Below are 15801 nucleotides of genomic sequence, written 5' to 3' on the forward strand. Positions count from 1 at the left end.
GGTGAGGCTCACATAAGGGAAAGGCCTTGCCCGACCCAAGTGCAATGAGACACTGGCACTTCTGGACAAACTCGACGCTTGGATACAGCAGCTAATCTCTGGGGAGACCTCCTCTTGCAGGCCTTCCTTCCCCGATCCTGCCTGGAGACCGCCCACCACTGTCCCACCCCTGCCTGTGGCTGAACACAGTCTTCTTTCTAGAATCAGGGGTCATGGTTCTAGCCCCAAAGCTAGCCCTGAATGGGTAAGTGACCTCTTAGGAGCCCCTTCCCTACTGGGGTCACAACTGTCCAATGATGGGTTGGACCATGCTGACATCTGCCACAGAGCTCCTCTAGCTGAGGAGGAGCAGAGACACACACCATGGGATGGTCTTGCCTCTAGCACCCAGGAAAACCAAACCCATGGTGCTGGACAGACTCTTCAAAGATGCATTGTTCCCACCCAGCCTGCTGTCAGGGCCTGGGCCTCTGGGCCAGCACACCTCACGTTCTCATGGCGGTACATGTACATGGTGTTGAACTGCTGCTGGTCCTTCTGGCTCTCATCTTTCTTCATGTCCTTCAACATCTCATCGGCCACGTGCTTTGGCAGGATGGAAAGCATGAGGTTCTCCTGTGAGCAGAGAGACAGGGTTGGAGGAGTAGCAGGGTCTTCCCTGCCCTCCTGCATGGCCAAGTTCAGATACTGCTGGAAAGAACCCCTTATACTGGTGACAGATGTCAGCTGGGAACCACAGGGGCCTTCCACTGAGGCCCCACAAACCACAGTGGCAATAGCTGGAGGCCAGGACAGGCAGCTTCTTGCCCTAACAAGGCTCAGACTTGTGACAACCCCTCAGAGCACTGACAGGAGTCAGAAAAGGCACAAAGAAACCCCAGCACAGCCATTCCTGGGTTGGCTACTCACTGAGCCCTCACTACTGTCACCCACCAGGCTTCACAGAGCAACTGTGAATTCAGATTCATGAGTGAAGACCTATGACATACCAGGTGCCAATGATGCCAAAACCAGTGAGAACTGTACCTGAGAGCCCAGGATCTCACAAGGTCCCATGCTATGCCCAGTGTGGTATGACATAAATAACTAAAGTAACATGTGAGGAAGAAAAAAGGGGCCAAAACTTCATGAAGTGAGTATGGGGGCACCAGGGGCCTTCCTAGAAGTGAGGTGTAGCCAAGTCTTGCAGTCAAGACTGAGACACATAGCATTCTACCAGGTCCAGGAACCAGCACATATTTCACTGGAAGCAGAAAGAGGCCTTGAGCACGAGGTATAGATCGAGGGTCAGCAAACTATAGCCTGTGGGCTGAATCTAGCTACTGCTTGTTTTTATAAATAAAGTTTTATTGGCACCCAGCCATACTCATTTGTTGTCCCTGACTGTTTTCACGCTTCAAAAACAGTGCTGAGTAGTTGTGATGGAGACCATATGGCTCACAAAGCCGAAAATATTTACTATCTGGCTTTTTCTAGAAAGAGTCTGTGGCTTGGGCATCTGGATGAATGGTGCCAGTCTCTGAAACATGGAACCAAGGAGGAGAAACAGATGTGAGGGGAAAATGTAGAGTGTGGGGTGTATGTGCTAAGGCTGAGGAGCCACGAGGCCTCCAGGAGTGGATGCTCTGCAGGTGATGCAAAGAAGAGGTGTGAGGCTGGCACCACCTGGCCATGGCTGGTGTCTGGCATGGGAAGCCATGGGTCAGACAGGACAGAGACAGAAGAGACAACTGACAGAATGAGGTGCTTGGGTGGGGTCGGTGCGGGGTGGGGGGGGCGGCGGGCGGCATGAGAGTGCAAAATGCTGCTTCTGTGCCCATGGGACAGCCGGTAGAGGACAATGGGAAAGAAGTTATGGGAGAACCTCACACTGAGGTTTGGTAAGATGGAAATTGTGAAGGGTCAAGGGGCAAGAGAACTGTGGCTAATGGTGAGCAAGTGACTAGACAGCGCTAGGAATATGGACTAGGCAGCAAAGGTGAGGCTAGCCTGGGAGAAGTGGAGGCTGCTGGGGAGGGCTGAAATGCGACAGTTACAGGCAGGTACAGGAAGGCAGACAGCGCCATAGGATCACAACCAGAAGCCCCCATGGTAGAACAGGTCCTGGTGACTAGGCCAGAGTGTTGTTATGGGATTTGCTGTGAAAAGGCAAAGTGAGACAGACAGGGCTCAGGACATCCAGAAGCTGTGTCCACAGTGCAGGCCACACCAGTCATCTAGTTGCAGGGTGCCCAGAAAATCAAGATCAGGTGCCTGGCTCTGGCCTGACTATTTAGGGTAGTTCTGCTGTTATCATTCCACAGCAGTGTCTGTCCCTGAAAACCTCACAATGACACAGGAATGAGGAGCCCAAATAATCCCAGTGTGCCCTGCCCTGAGTCTACCTGAGCTCGGGAAGTAACACTGGAGTCTCTGGGGCCCTGTAGCCCATCAGAGCAAGTACGTGAGACTCGGGTGACCTTGGTGTGATAAGACAGTGAGGTGTGAGGAGTGTGGACAGGTGTGTGAGCAGGGAGGGGATTTGGAATGCAGGCTTAGGAAGATCCTAGAGATGTGCCAGTCTTCCTGCCAGCCTGTGTGCTGTGACCCCAGCAGCCAGGACCCATGTAGTTCAGGATGCATGAGGTTCAGGGCCCATACCCTCCATGATTAGCTCAGAGCTCCGCCGCTCCAGGAAAGCCTCTTCAGCATCCCTTGGAACCTCCAAGACATCAGAGTCCAATGCAGTCCTGTGAGGAGGTGCATGTCCCTGATCACAGTCCCAATTCCATTCCAAACTCTGCCTTCTCCTAGCCAGTCCAGAGTTCCAGAACTATTCACTAAGACAGAACAAAGGCGGCAGCAAAAGCACAAATCAGGGCAGCCCTGTACCCCAAAGCACCAGTGTCTGAGAAAGCCCACATCAGTGCTCAGGGTGGGGAGGTGGGGAATTTTCACTTTTTGCATTATGTATTTCCAAGAGCAATTTTTGAATTCTGAAGGCAGAAAATCAGTAAGCATCAAGCTTGAAAATAATAAGGAAGGAGTTGCTGTGAAGTGAAGGCTACCAGTTCACTTCTGTGGTTGGTGGAAACCATCACCCTCAAAAGGTTAAGTAGGCAATAGCCTACCCTGGCTTTTTGATGACCGGACAGGTTTTAAATAAGAAGTGCACACAGAAGACAAGATAGGTAGAACTTAGCCATGAAAAATGGGCAAGGCAGGAGAGGTCACCTGGTAGGTGGAGGTCAAAGGGAGGGAAGTGGCTTCATGGACAGTAAAATGCTGGGATTTTTTTTTTCTCAGTGCTGGGGATGTGTTGTGGTTTGGACATGAAGCATCCCTCCAAAAGACACCCATGCTGAAGGCTTGGTCCCAAGCTGGTGGCACTATTGAGAAATGATTGACTCACGAGGGCACTAACTTCCTGAATGGGCTTTTAGGGGGTAGGACCTGGTTGGAGGAAGTAGGTCAGTGAGGTGTACCTTTGAAGGGTATCTTGTCCCTGGCCCCTTCCTGTCTCCTTTGCATTCTGGCTGGCATGAGGTGGGCAGCCTCTGCCACACACTCCTGTCACTATGATAGTCTGCCTTACCTCAGGTACAAAGCAATGGATCCAGTCAACCATGGACTGAAACCACTGAAACTGGGAGCCCCAAAAAAGTCTTTGCTCCTTTTAAATTGTTTCTCTCAGGCATTTGTCACAGTGATGAAAAGCTAACTAATACAGAAAATTGGTACCAGAAGTAGAAAGCGCTAGTCGGGTACTCTGCTTGTACAGAGCCACCTAGGGAAATGTTTTCCAAGTTCATGCACCTAGGCACTGAGTCTGCTATAGCCATTGTCCAAGGGACCCAGCTACTGCTCAAGCTGGTGGTAGGCCTTGGTGTTGTCCACATGATAGTGGGTTTGCAGGCATGCAAAATTCAAGAGTTATGGAATCATGGAGGCTTCCACCCAGATTTCAAAGGAAAACCTTGGAGACCAGGCACCATGTGACAGGATTGGAGTCCCTACAGGCAGCTCCTGAGAGGCTGTGAGGGTGAAGCCTAAACTGCAATGGAGACCCAAGGAAGTTGTAGATAGCGAGGACATGGACTGTTTGCAGAGGAAAGACGTAGGTAGTGAGCAGAGACAGTCCAAGAGAGGTCATGCAGACTGCAGCAGGCCAGGCCCCAGGCAGGGCTGCCCAAACCCTATGGAGCTCACACCCCACCACCACATGCCCCAGATGCTGCCAGACATAGGTCTATAGGATTCTGCTAGTTTTGGGTCTTGCTTTGATTCAATCATTCCATTCTATCCACCCCATTCTTCCTTTTGTTATGGGAATGTTTAGTCTATGTCATTGCATATTGCAAGTATGTAAATGAGCTTTCTGAATTTTATGGGAACTCACAGCTAAGACTTTGCCTTGAGTCTCAGAGAAGATTTTGAACTTGCACTTTTGAATGATGTTGGAACAATTAAGACTTTGGGGGCTCTTAGAAATGGACTAGATAAATACATTTTGCGTTATAAGATGGACATGAGCCTTTTGAAGACAGGGGTGTTTGGATATGAAGTGTCTCCCAAAAGGCTCATTTGTTAAGGGCTTGGTACCCAGCTAATGGCACTACCAATCACAGAGGATCTAATCACAGAGGTGATTAGATCATCGAGATACTTCATCGACGGGCTATTAGGAGGTGGGGCCTGGAAGGTCACTGGGGGCCATGTCTTTGAAGGGCATATCTTGCCCTTCCCTGTCCTCCTCTGGTTTCTGGCTTCCATAAGTTGAGTAGCTCTGCCCCTCCCCACCCCTCCACCATGATGTTCTGCTTTACCATAACCCAGAAACAACAGAGCCAACTGACCATGGACTGAAAACTGAAACCATGAGCCAAAACAAATCTTCCCTCTTTTAAATTATTTCTCTGAGGTATTTGTCCAGCAACAAAACTGACTAACAAAGTCTGGAAATCAGGGCCTCACATGGGATAGGCAAGCGCTCTGCCATTGAGCCATATCCCTGGCCCCTGGTATTCTTGAGACAGCCTAAACAGGTCTCTCTAGGGCCAGGCCTGCTGATTCTCTTCAGTCCATCTTCCACATACCACCGGACCCTCCTCTGTACCCTGTGAAACCTGCACCCAGCATCCTTGCTGTCTCCCACCTGCTTCTCCAGGTTCTCTCAGACCTCACTGGGGGTGCTACCTCCTGTCTTTCTGGTCCTACCTCCCACTGCTTTTCTCTGTGGCCCTTTGGTGTAGATGCATGGGACTATTGTCTTTTCTCTGTACCTCTCCCTGTCTTGCTCTACTTCTGAGACCATCACTCTCTCTGGAACACCCCTCTCTACCACACCCCTTAACATCCATTTCACACACATACCCCTCCAGAAAGCTCCAGCCCCTACCTAGGTGTGACCATTCCTCACTTCTCACTTATACCCATTCTTTGGTGTCTCTTTACTGGTGCAGACCTTATTTGGAACATTTTCCTGGGTCTGGCTTCTCTTAAGAGTGTGTGATGTTAGCTAGGGATCTTCTAGAAAAGTACTCAATGTACACATAAAGAATCCCTGATAACATTCTTAGGGCTCATGTTAAAGGACCCAAACCTCACTGGGTATGATGGCATACACCTGTAATCCAAGCATTTGAAAGGTGGAGGCAGGAGAACTGGAAGTTCAAGGCATAGGCTACATAACAAGACCCTGTCTCAAAAACCAAAAAACAACAACAAAGACCAATCATCACTTTATGTTCCTGGAGAAAGAAGGAGGCTGGGATTCTGATCCACTTGTCTGGCAAGTCCAACAGGTGGGGGAATGCAGGGGTGGAGGGGAGAGGGGTCACCTCAAGAATCCTAGGTTTGCTTGGGGGCTCAGAGCTGATGGACAGGAAGTGGTCTCCCCAGAATAGAAGCAGAACCTTCTTCTCCAAAAATAGCAGTTATATAGTATATGTTTTGGGAATTATCAGAATGTTCCAAACCTTTCACCCACTAATGGCTCTTTTGGGAATTTATCCAAGGAAAATAATCCCCCCAAAAGTAAAAATATATAAGCATAAGACAATCTGCATAGCAGCGTGATGACGCTTGTGAGAAAAACTAGCCCAGTGTCCAGTAAATGCTAAACCAATGGCAATACATCCTCTGGATGGAAGATTATGCAGCCTTAAGAATGATCGCGATGGCCATTTTCACCACGATGGTGCTGAAAGCAGAGAAGGAAGTTCCTCCCCCTCCCAAAGTCAAAGCCAAGGCTTTGAAAGCCAACAAAGCAATGCTAAAAGGTGTCAACTGCCACAGTCAAACACACACACACACACACAACCTGTTTATTGACTTGTCTTTGTCCCAAGACACTGTGGCTCTAGAGCAGCCCAAATATCCCCAGAAGAATGCCCCAGGAGAAACAAGCTTGACTGCTATGTCATCATCAAATTCCCCCTGACCGAGTCTGCTGTAATGAAGTCATGTTGCCATCTGTGGGTGACATATCATGTTCACTGTGGATGCCAACAAGCATCATATCAAACAGGCCGTTAAGGAACTCTGTGACACTGATGTGGTCAAGGTCAACACTCTTGTAGGGCCTGGAGAGAAGGCAAGAGGTCCATTGGCTTCTGATAGTGATACTTTGTGACCATCTACCAGAAGCCAGTGCTTACTCTAAATATACATTTTTCCACCATAAAAAAAAACTCATCATGATGAAAACTACTGTAACAAGAAAAATGATAAGAGACAGGGCACAAAATGGTACGCTCTGGAGGTGATGCTGGGGTACATGAGTGCATATATATAAGGCAGAGGAATAACACACAGAAGAAAAAGGATACTTTAATTCAGAGGGACAGAATTAAGAGAAAACTTATAACGTTTTCAAAGTTGTTGTTCTTTTTAAAATACTTTTTAAAGTGGAAATAAACAAAACTTCCTGCTGCCTCCAGCTGTGATCCTAACCATGACCCCAGCTTCTCTGTAACTGAGTTTTCTCAGAAAGGGAAGTTCTACAGAGCCCTGGGCTGGCTCCACGCTTCCAAGTCTGCTTGGACAGAACCAGAGAAGGGAGACCTATGGCCAGGTAGGAAGCAAGGAGACCCACAGCCAAAACGGGAGTGGAGGCTGTGGCCCTCTTAGGGAGCTAAGTGACAGATGGTCACCCTGGGATGGCTTCCTTCTGCAGCTCCCATGTCCCAGGCAGAGCGACACTAATGGCCAACAGTGAAAAGTGTCCATCTTTGCTAAAACTTCACTTCTATCCTGTATTTTCACATATATGCAATATTGCTTCCCCATTCAGGTGACCCAACCAGGCACAGAGTGGTTGTTTGTCCCAGGTTCCAAGGTTAGTGGAAGATCCATGACTAGAATCCTGGGCTCTCACCCCTCATCTAGTACAGACCTGACAATGCTGCTCTAGAAACACATATCAGGTCAGGACTCCCCTGGAGCTGAACCCACCAGAATATTCTGTGGGCCCAGTCCTTGCTAGGTCTGGCTGGCTACTTGGAGCGGGGTCTGCCCTACAGAAGAGGATTCACTGACTACTCTGTGGGGATCTCAGCACACAGCCATTGCACACAGCAGACCACCTCTAGGCACCAGGCAGAGCAGAGGGGAGAAGGCAGGTGCCACTCACTCCAGGCTCTACAGCCTGAGGAGCTGGCAGGTCACTTGTTCTCCCTGAGCATTGCATTCTGCCAATTCCTCATAGGCTAGGGAAGGAGAACCCCTCCTCATACAGACATCAGCAGCTGACAGTGGCCTCCTCACGTAACCAACCAGGCCAAACACAAGGGACCTGAGGCACAGGCGGCTGGCACACAAGGTGCAGAACCAATGCTGGGTCACTGGATCCGTGAATAGGCAGGGGCCAAGATCAGGAGCCCGTCCTGCGGGACTTGAGGACTTACCACCCAGACTGTGGCTATGTGGCCACCATCACCTGTCACCTGGGCTGTTAAGACGAGGGGCCTGCAGGTCAATAACCCCTTAAGTGACTGCATCCCCTTTAAAATTTAGGAATCCACTGGAGAAAAAAGATTTGAAGGAAAGTAAACTGCAAGAAAAGGAGCAGAGTGTGTGTATATTTGTTCACCATGAAGCAACATTCTGGAAGATTCTGCCACTGAGGTCACTGCCTCTGGCCATTAACACCTGGAGGCAAAGCCTTTGGGGGCAGCAGGGTCAGTAAGAAAGCAACAGAAAAAGTGAAAGTCAAAGCCAGTGACATTCACTTGAAGGTGACAACAGCAACATGGCCAAAGCAGCTCCAGCTGCTGCAGCTCACCAGCGCTGAGTCAGATGACTGCGGCCAGTGTTTGTCGGGAACTAAAACTTAAATGTTCTTTCTTTCTTTCCCCTTAATCTTATTTTCACAATTGTTTTGTAATGTGATTTTCAAAACTGAACTGAAAACTAGAATCTCATCTCTTTAAACCTCCCAGCATTTTGAATTCTAATGCTGTGAGTGATATTCACGGAATATCATTAGTGATTCCATATTGATTTTTATATATTGATTCCTATTATTAAATATTCAATGAGTATGTCAATTAAATAATAACACGTAATAACATTTAACTGAATAATGACATTCAGCATTTTGCTGCATTTTTACAATCATCTCGTGGCCCTGCCATACTGAGTGAAAAGTGCTTGTGTGTACCGAGAGGAGACAGGCGTGAAGACAGTTCTGCCTAATTCCATAGGCAGCTTTGCAGCTGGTGGAGTGAGTCAAGCGGTAAGAGCACCTGCCTAGCAAGCATGAGGTCCTGAGTTCAAACTCTAGTGCCTCCAAAAACAACCCAGCCCACCAAAAGCAGCTTTGTTCAAGAGAAAATGCACTTTAAAAATTAAAAACACTTGTCAGAGAGACAAGGAGTGGTCTCGTGACCCAAGGCCTTGGGGCCTGACCAGAGTGAGAAGGCCCCCGTCACCCTGGGCAAACACTTCACCCCTCTAGACTTTGTTGCTCATCCAGATGATGGGTGCCCTCATAAGCCTCTTTCTTTGTTCAAAGTATCAAATCTTCCAGAAGGAAAACTTCTCGGAGGACATGGATGTATTTACAAAACATGAGAATGTCACAAGCATGGTTGGTTAATAGGATTTTACTCCAGAGTGATCTGGTGAAATGTATAGGATAACATTCAAGGGGATGAGCACCTGCTTTTGTCCCCAAAACCACCTGTGGGAGAACAGAACCAGGAGACATGGCATACCCACACTCGAGGGAAATGGTCCACCATTTAAGACGCTATTCGACATTAAATGAATTCACAGCACAGCACACAGTGGTTACCTACACAAGTCCTTTGACCCTGGGTCTGCTCCCCCAGGCTGGGTTCTCAGGCCTAGCCCTCCCCACACATCCTACTCCATTAGGAAGAAGACAGAGCACCTTGGCCTTTATCACAGAATAACCATGACGGGGGTCCAAGGGCCTGGGATCCAGCTGGGAAGCGAGCGCTCTGTGGGATTAGGATCATGGAGCTGACCTCAAGTCTGAGGAAAGCTGTGTAAGAGCTTTGGAGGCCTCTGGAGAGAAGGCTAATAAGGGAGGCTGTCAGGGAACAGATTGTTGCTTTCAGAGGGAGAGAATTTTTTTTTTGAGTCACACAGTTCAAGGAATGTGCTGGCCCAAGGGGTAGTGGACTCTCATTCCTGGACGCCGAGTGAGAAGGCTACAGGAGGCCCAGAGGAGGGCGATCCGGCCAAACTCTGAAAGCCGAGCCTGGGGTGTAGACATGGGGCTCTGCACACAGAGAAGGCAGTAGGTCAAATTCTCTGCAGTCTACCCCAGCCCTGCAATGCCTTGATCATGCCCTAAAATGAACTATGACAAGAAAAGCCCAGGCCTTCACCCTCTCTAGGAAAAGAACCAAAGCCTGGACCCAGAAAGAAGAACCTAGAAGGCTCTCACAGGCCTTCTGGGTAGAGCAAAAACTCCCATAAGACCTCAGACCTATCCAGATAGTGTGCAGCCCTAGAGTTGGGGGAGGGTAGACGGGGTGTCCTGATTCCTAGAAGAGACCACAGTGGCCTCGGCAGGACGTTCGACCTCCTAACCTCCTGGGCCAGGTTCTCCTCATCTGTAAAGAGAGGCTTGTGCTGATCAGGGGCAAAGGGGACTGTGAGCCCCTGTGGGGGCCAGGCTCTGAGAGGGAACCAGTCCCTTCTCAGCAGTGACTTGTGCCAGCCTTGTGCCAGCTCAGCACTAAGATGGAGGAAGGAGGCCAGCACTGCTCCCACGGGCCGTGAGTGTTACAGATGATCTCTGATGAGGCATTCAGGAGTTAATTACAGCAGGGAGGCCAGGAGGGATTTGCATAAATGAGCCCGCTGGTGAGAAGCTGGGTATCTACATGGTTCTCAGACCTTGTAAGAGACAGGGAGACACTGACAGTATCCAGTGTGTGCCCACATGCCCGGATGCATATGCATGTCTATGCAGTGTGGCCTGGACTCCTAAGCAGCCTCCAGAGACAGGCCAGGGGACACTGTGCAGACCAAGGTGACTATAGTCTCAGGAGACAGTCCATTGGTCCCAAAGATGGTCACATGCATGGTACCTGGAGCCCTCACCAAGAGTATCTGGCACAGAGCAAGTGCTCCTTGGAGGTTTGGCGAGTTAACGAGCTGTCAACTAGGGGACATGACCTGAGGAGGGCCAACCATCGCCCTCTACAACAGCACTAAACTTTCCATAATCATGGCAGTGACCTGAGGCTATACTGTTCAATATGGCGACCACTAGCTAAAGACAGCTAGTGAGCACACGGGAAGTAGCTTAGTAAACCTGAGGAACTGACTTTCAATTTTAATTAAGGTAAATTTTACAGTCTGTGTTCCAACTCTGAGGAGCAGAGAGCAGCTGCCTGGAGCCCTGTGTGGAAGAGGATGCTGAAGTCACATCTGTGGCTGGCAGAAGCTCACACCCTGCCTTGGTCCCTAGGCCTGAAGGGCTAAGTTTGTGAAATGGATACAAATCCACCACCCTGGACTAATGGTGGCTTGGCTCACTCTCTTTGCCAGTGCCCCTTCAAATGTGCTCCTGCCTTCTTTCCCTTACTACACCTGTGGTTGCCCTTCTAGCCTGTCCCCAAACCAGTTTCCAACTGGTCTCCTGACACCAGTCCCTTCCACACTGGAAACAAAGAAGAGTCCTCCAGTGAGGACTTTGTCCGTTGCAGCATGCTCCCCATCACCCACACCTGTACACTGCACACAGCACAGCAGAGTTAACCCACTCACCCCCACCTCTGCCCTGTCACCCAGATCAAGACTCCCTTCTGCCCACCACATAGTCACTTGTTCTCCCTCTTCTTGAAAAGCCACCTAAGAATCCACTTCCATTGTGTCTGTAAATCCGGTTCCAAATACCGTGAAGCATCTCAGGCCGGCCTGCTGACCCCTCCTTCGCCACCTTCCCTTGGCCCTTCCACCTTCACGGTGCTATGCTCCTTATTTCCACTCTGACTGCTTTCTTGGTACATATGTAACAAGATCACATGACCACTTTATCCAGGTGTGGCCCCAGTCAGATCTTCTTAGTCCTTTTGTCCCTTATTGCTTCTGCCAGTTGGGATATATCACACCACATTCCAACTTAGTAGGCCAGGACACGAAGAGGACCCTGGCTGGTCCGTGAGGCAAGTGTTGCAGTTTTACATATCACTTCCCCTTTGTACCCTTCGGCTGCCTTTTGCTAAGGCCCGAGTGGCTCTGGGCCAGGGAAAAGGGTAGAGACAGGCCTAAAACTCATCTATGGCACCTGGTAGCAAACTTGTTCATCTTATTGTCCCAGGTAGATGCGATCAAAAGGCTCATTTTTGATCACCAACTTCCACTGAACTCACCAGCATGCTATAAGGCCCTGTCCTACCTATCCTCACCCTGATATGGCCTGCAGAAGTCTGCAAATGCAGGTCCAGAGCCCTCAAACCTGCCAGATATGTGGTTAGAGAATAGAATGAGCTCTACACAGTGAAGCTGCCTGAGTATGTGCCCACCGACCCTCCAGACACGGAATGTCCACGAGGCATCTCAAACTTACATGGCCGGTCCACCCCCGGCAGCCCCTTCACTCCTCACTCTCCTGTCTCCAGTTCCACCCAGCTGTAAATCCTGTTGGTTCTGCCTTCAGAATACATCCAGAATCATCGTTCCCATCACATCCGCCATCTCCTCCATCTTGAGTGGCTCACAAGACTCCCTGCTCGTCTCTTTTCTGCCAGCGGCCACGCTGATCCATTTAAAACCAAGACCCTCAGTGGTTCCCAGCTCCCAAGGCCCTAGCAAGGCCTGCATGACCTCTGTGCTTCTCTTCCTTCACCTCTACTCCATCTACACTGGCCTTGTGGGTATCCTGTGGACACACCTTCCTCAGGCCCTTTCACTTACTGCCTTCCCCCCACCCATGGCTCTCACCTTCACTGCCTTCAGGTGTCTCTGCCCCAATCTCACTTTGAAAACTTTTCCTAGCCACAAGATATTAAATAGCACCCTCCCCACCCACGGGTCTCCCTAAACTCTTGCCTTGTTTGGTAGAATATATTTGATTATTTCAGGTCTGCCACCTCCCACTAGATTCTGTTCAGCTAACAACCATGTCCCCAGGGCCTAGAAGAAAGCCTGAAATCCTTGTGCTATGACTGTCTTCTTGTAGAGCCATCCTATCCTGTTCCCATGCCTCAGACAATGAGCTCAGAGGACATAAGTAATGGTTCAAGGTCACGTGGTAGGTGCCCTAGCTAGGATATGAATGTTTTTGTGTTGCCAGAAAGTACCACTTTCCAAGTCAGTCAAAAGCACAGGTGACTAAAGATAATATACAAATTTTCTAAGTAGTAGAAAAATTTTAAACTCTGAGCAGGTCAAAGCAGACAGCCACAGGGCCAGGGACCTAATGAATGCTCTGGTTAACAGATCTTCCAAACAGAGCCTTCACCAGGAGGAAGTGTCAACTACTAAATGAGTTTTCCCATGATTCCATGAGTTAACCCAGGAAAATGTAGCTCAGGGCCTGACCCACAGTAGGTATTCAACAAACTACCTGTATTACACACAAACTCAACTTTATTCTTACAGCCAGGCAAAAACAGAATGTACCCCAGTACCAGCCACAGACCCCAGAGTCCACAGGTGCTGGGGAAGAAAAAGCTGCTAGAGACATGGCAAGAACTATAGGCCTACCAGGGCCAGCACAGTCCATGCACGGGGCCGTCAGCAGTGCCAACCTTACCACCACTACTCAGGGCCACCTTGATGCAACCAAAGCCTCCCATGGCCACCAAGAGCCCACTGTGGCTTTAAAACAACCTGTTCTCTGCTGGCTCAGCCACACTGTATAAAACATGGATTTGTTTTGCTAAATCCTGGAATATTGGAATGAAGAACATTCTGTGAACTCCAGGTGGTAGGAATTAGAAGCAGTAGAAGAACTAATTCCTACTTCAAATCATGGGGCAGGCACCTTCTGGTTTTTCTCATACTAGGAGCCACTCAATACTAAAGTATGAGTTATTCGAGGATGGTTCTGGGAAGAAGCTAACACAGAGCTAGTGCTGGAGAAGGGGGTCTCTGTGGCTCCTGTCAGGCAGATGACAGGTATGACCCTGGACCTCTGATGCTGACAGGACTGGGACTGGGCTGATGTAGCAAGTGGGAGATGAGCCTCCCTGGAGAGGGGGCACACACACCTCTCTCCCCTCAGCCACCTCTTCTCTTCTCCCCATTCTGAGCAGCTACCCAAAGAGGCAGGTTCCCCACCCCCACCTCGCCATTTCCGGGACAACAATGGTCACCCTGGGTTGGCACTGGAAGCCCAAGCCTATCCCTAGTCTGACTCCCCTCTCCCCTACCACCCTCCCTCGAGAATGGGACTCAAAGCCAAGGTAATTGTAGGCCGTGTCCTCAGAGTCAGAGGTCTTGAGGGGAACAGTGAAGCCAGCCTGGGCAAAGGTCAGAGACGAGGGACATTCAGAAAACAAGCAGCAACTTATAAAACAGCAGCATTCCAGGGTTCCAAGCTTGGGGTTCCCAGGAGAGAAGACTGACTTGTGAGTGGATCTTCCCTCAGACCTGCTGAAGGGCAGAAGGTCACCAGCTAGAGAGAGGTCATAGTACACAGTAGTAGCCATGGGCATTCCTGGCACCAGGCTGAAACAGCTGGGCAGCTGAGGAAGGTGCTCTGTTTTGCAGCCTAAGAGCTAGACAGAAACCTGACTTGTGTCCCCCTAAGTCATGCTCCCCATGGTGTGTGGATGAAGATGTGGATGGCTCTCCCAGAACCCTATGGAGTCAGCCTTGGACTCTTCCTATAGGGGCCCTGGCAATAGCTCCCTTCCCCTGAAGGATGGGGACTGAGAACAGTCCTCTCCTCAAGGAGGTGCAGAGGAACACCTAACAGGTGTTCCTCAAGAAAGTGCAAGTCTGCCCTAGCCACTTTCCCTGTCACCCTTACACATCCCTCCATCCTCCTTCAGCCACATCCCAATGCCTGGGAAATGACTCTGAGATGCTCGTAATTCTGTGGTATGTACCTGGCAACAAGTGTGTACTAAGTTTCTGGATGGCTGCTGTTGCCAGATGGCAGTTGGGGCACTTAGCAACCCTCAAGGTCCCCAACTAAGCCCTGGAGTGAGGTCACATGGGAATCACAGCAAACAACTGAAGTTCTTTCCTCTGGGCCTTGAGCTCCACCCTACCATGCCCACAGAGCTGGCGGGGGAAGGCTGGAGAGAGGCCCCTGGTTCACTCAGGCATCTCTGCTCCACAGGTAAATGCCACTAGGCTGCACATGCAGTCAGACCTCTGCCCCTTTACATGCCAGAGTCACTCTCAGCCAGTATCCCATTCACAAGACCTCAGAGTGGGCCAGGCCCAGCATCACCTCGCAAGGAGACTCGGCAGGGAGGGGGTCAGTGTGACAAAGCCCCTGGGTGCCAGACAGTTCTCACTATACAGAAGCTCTGTCTCCTCCCACTCATCACATGAGACATGTCCATCCTGATAAAGAGGCAGAAGGGGACACCTGTGTGTGGTCCATTCTGCCCCTTTCATCTGTCCACCGGCCCCAAGCAGGAAGCTGGTTGTCTTCATAGAGGAGAGAACACCTCCCAGGGGCAGCAACAAAGGGACTGGAACCCGAGAGAAGCTCGGGCAGGGTCCCGGAAGCCAGTCATCCTTCCAGTCATTATGGAAGTGGACAAAGTCCAGAGAGGAGATTGACCTGTGGAAGCCACACAGTCAGGGTGGCAGGCACTTCCTTCCCACTGCACATTCCTTAGGCACTTTAGAAAACAAGATAAATGCTTGTGACACACTGAAGTCAAACACAGACCTGAACCCTGAATTCTGAAAGGAGTCCCTTCTGCAAAGAAGAGAACTGGTACATGCAGAGAATCTTCTAAGGTGTTGACACCAGGACACGTGCTGCCTTGTGGGACACTGACTTCAAATGGAAACCAGCTTCTGTGTCCTCTGCTACTAGGGCTGCTGCAGCCCTTCAGCAAAGCGCTCCCCGTTATCTCAGTTTCATCCTCGCCAGGGACTTTGACAGGAGAAAATGAACCAAGATCGTGCAAGCTCCACTGCTGGCCTGCACTTAGCTCCCAAGATGCACTGGCTGATGCTCCTGGGAAGTGAAGTCAGCCCAGAGCCCACGCCACTCACACCGCCACTCACGTCAGCCCTGAAGCCTGGGGAGGGAACAACCTCTATCCTGACTGGAACCAAGGAGAAAGGCGCGTGGCCAGTCACCTACCATCTATCACCCCTCCCTCCTTCAGCCAGTGTGTCCCCAGGGGCAGGGGCCACATAACA

General features: G+C 50.2%; 1 protein-coding gene across 1 annotated transcript in view; it reads right to left on the reverse strand.

Annotated features, from left to right (window-relative positions):
• The window catches only part of Adcy3 (adenylate cyclase 3), a 75092-nt gene that overhangs the window by 21879 nt on the left and 37412 nt on the right, over window positions 1–15801 (reverse strand). Inside the window, exon 4 of the mRNA XM_020162628.2 lies at window positions 485–615. Within this exon, the coding sequence (XP_020018217.2) occupies window positions 485–615 (131 nt within the window). The remainder of the gene's footprint in view (window positions 1–484; window positions 616–15801) is intronic.

This window comes from Castor canadensis, chromosome 12 (genome assembly GCF_047511655.1).
Source record: "Castor canadensis chromosome 12, mCasCan1.hap1v2, whole genome shotgun sequence".
Taxonomy (NCBI): Eukaryota; Metazoa; Chordata; class Mammalia; order Rodentia; family Castoridae; genus Castor; species Castor canadensis.